The sequence below is a fragment of the Ipomoea nil genome, unplaced genomic scaffold, assembly GCF_001879475.1.
Source record: "Ipomoea nil cultivar Tokyo-kokei standard unplaced genomic scaffold, Asagao_1.1 scaffold2144, whole genome shotgun sequence".
NCBI classification, from domain to species: Eukaryota; Viridiplantae; Streptophyta; class Magnoliopsida; order Solanales; family Convolvulaceae; genus Ipomoea; species Ipomoea nil.
The window spans coordinates 4,899,315-4,902,217 of record NW_017618572.1 but is presented as its reverse complement, the minus strand read 5'-3'; the positions used below and the strand labels follow the sequence as shown (position 1 = coordinate 4,902,217).

The 2,903-nt window shown below is 57.1% G+C and overlaps 1 protein-coding gene across 1 annotated transcript; it reads left to right on the top strand.

Annotated features, from left to right (window-relative positions):
* Positions 1 to 1,063: 1,063 nt before the first annotated feature.
* Positions 1,064 to 1,537, top strand: LOC109148670. The gene has a single exon (XM_019296403.1). The coding sequence runs from the start codon at positions 1,064 to 1,066 to the stop codon at positions 1,535 to 1,537; it is 474 nt and encodes a 157-aa protein (XP_019151948.1).
* The last annotated feature ends 1,366 nt before the right edge of the window (positions 1,538 to 2,903 follow it).

The window sequence follows — 2,903 nt, the reverse complement described above, 5'->3', positions numbered from 1 at the left end:
CGTTGGTAGATCCCGTAACGTCACTCAACGGCTCAGCACCTTGAAAGCAGCCTTGAAGTCGGCCATTATGGGCCTTTAAGTCAGTGAGGGAGGGGCCACTATAAAAGGGCTCCTCCACCCTTGTAAGGGGGGAAGGAAGAGGGAGAGAACCCAGAAAGGGAATACAAAGTATTATTAGCATCGCATTTCATTGAAATTCAGACTTTCTGTGAAAGGTGTATCCTCCAGCTGAAAGGTTGTGTTGGACCTCCTTGGGCCTGAAAACCCAAAAACCATCACTGGCGCCGTCTGTGGGGATCGAAACAAAGAGTCGCGTGCCATCTGAGCAAAGCGAGTCCGAGAGAACGTCGAGAAGAGCCCTAGTTGCGAGAAATCGAAAGGCTTTACCATGACAGGAAGCCAAGAGCAGTTGAGTCAACACGATAATGGGCTAGGAGCCGACCTAAGAGATTAGTTGAATCGAAGAAACGCCCGAAGCCGGGAAAACGACGCGACACCGCCGCCGACTCCGCGGATAAATCCACAACCAGCCGCGGTGCAGCTCACCCCGGATCAGCTACAAGCGATTGGACGCGCTTTCGCCGAGGCGAGCCGGGGAATACGGGCGCAATCCGCTACTCGGATACCGCAACGAGACCCCCAACCGTCGCGAAGGCCAGACAATCGACAATCCACCCGCCGGGCTGAGAGTCAACCGGTCCAGTCCATTCATTCTCGGTTGGGTCCGGGTGTTGAACGACGGTCGGCGAGAGAACGGCTGGGACGAAGAGAACCCCTTCGCGCCCCGTTAGAAACTCACGGTCGACAGAGCGCGCGTGAGCGTAACCGTGCAAGGAAAGCCCGGACGGTGGCTCGCCGCTTAGAGCAGCCCGCCCACGACCATGATTGACCTGTCGAGTCAGAGGTCGGCGAGAGCACGGAATCGACAGGAAACCGCACCCAAGAGAGGGTCGAGGTGGCAAATTTAGCCCAGGAAGTACGAAACCTAAAAGAACAGGTGGAAGGAAAAGCCAAGGCCCCTGGCCGAATGCTGCTGACCGCGTTACCCTTCTCGGCCGAGATCATGGCCTTCAAGATACCGGGCGACTTCAAGTTCCCGGAGCAAGCCACGTTCGACGGGTCGGGCGACCCGCGAGAACACCTACTGAGCTACCAAGCTAAGATGCAAGTTTTAGGGGTACGGGACCCGGTCATGTGCCGCGCCTTCTTACCCACGCTAAAGGGGCCCGCGCAGAGGTGGCTCGTGGCGCAACCCCCAGGGACGATTCACAGTTTCGAGGAGCTGGCAGATCGCTTCATGAGCCACTACGCCGCCAACATCAAGCCACAGAAGGACCTGACGCACTTAGGCGACATCCACCAGGACGAGGGCGAGTCCTTAAAAACCTATTTAGCCCGCTGGCAAAAGGAGATCCAGTCGATAGAGGAAGTGGAGGACCAAACGACACTCACTTTCTTCATCGAGTCTTTGCGGTCCGGCCAGCTGTACCGAGACCTAAGGGACAATCGCCCGGCAACGTACGCGGAAGCTATCTAGATGGCCAACAAGAGAGCCAACACGGAGCAGGCCATGAAGCATAAACGACAACGCGAGGTCGGCGGGTCCGCCGGCGGGAAAAGGACGCGGGCCGAGACGAAGGAAAGGCGTTCGGATGTGGCCCGGCGACCCGAAGTTAGGCGACCGTACGACCGCCCCGTCGTCCACGCCTATCGACCAGTTCCGGAGCGGCCGGTCCACGAAATACAAGCAGTCGCCCCACCTCCGCCTCTACCGATCGACGACCGTGTAACAAGTGGGGAGACTGGTAAGACTTCTAAGTACTGTCGTTATCATAAATCTTATACTCACAGCACGAAAGAATGCTTCTATCTAAAGAAGATCATGGAGGGGATTATCCAGCAAGGGACCCCGCCCCCTAATCAATGGAGGCGAAGGTCGGCCAGTCGAGGAGATGAGGGACTTGCCGCCGACGTAGAGAACAGCCGAGGTAAGCAGCCGGCTTCCGAAGAGGACGAAGCCCAATGGCGCCAGAAGCCGGTTATCAACATGATAGTCGGCGGACCAGAGGGCGGCGACTCGGCAAACACCCGAAAAGCCTGGGCTCGGCAATTGTATGTCGGGACGGTTTACGGCCGCGAAGAGAGCTCCAAAAAGGTATGTCGAGAACCCATCGTGTTCACCGATAGGGACCTGCCAGCCGGAGAGACCCCGCATCGAGATGCGTTGGTCATCGCTATGGACATCAATGGTGTAGTCGTTCGCCGAATCCTGGTTGACACCGGGAGTAGCATCAATGTGCTATACCTGGAGACCTTCACCAAAATGGGGCTAACCCGAGAGCAGCTGAATCCTGTCAAAACCCCTCTCGCCGGCTTCACCGGGGACTCGGTGGAGGCGGAAGGGTCGATCACCCTTCCCGTGGAGATTGGCAGTTACCCGGATGTACAGAAGTTAAGCATGAAGTTTATCGTGGTAAATCTGGCCTGCTCACATAACGCCATACTCGGCCGTCCGGGTTTGGAGGACCTCGGAGCCCTAATCTCGATCGAACACCTGTGCTTGAAGTTTCGCACGCCGAACGGAATAGGAACGGTACGTTGCGACCGCAAGGTCGCCCGCGACTGTTATTTACAAGCATGTAGAGGGATGGGCAAACGTGAGATGCAGGTCCACGAGATTACCGAGAGGCCCCCTAAGAAAACGGTGATACCTCACCCGGAGCCGGCCGTAGAGTTAGAGGAAGTCGAGATTGACCCCGCACAGCCTAGTAGGCGGGTGAGAATTGGGGTCGGCCTTCCTGAGAAACTAAGGGGGGAAATCGTGAGAGTGCTCCAGGAACATCGATTGGTTTTCGCCTGGGGCCCAGAGGATATGCCCGGCGTCGATTGGTCGGTTATATCAC

Bases quoted from the DNA above. Each gene is read 5' to 3' on its own strand.
- LOC109148670 (XM_019296403.1), top strand. From the start codon at position 1,064: ATGGCCTTCAAGATACCGGGCGACTTCAAGTTCCCGGAGCAAGCCACG.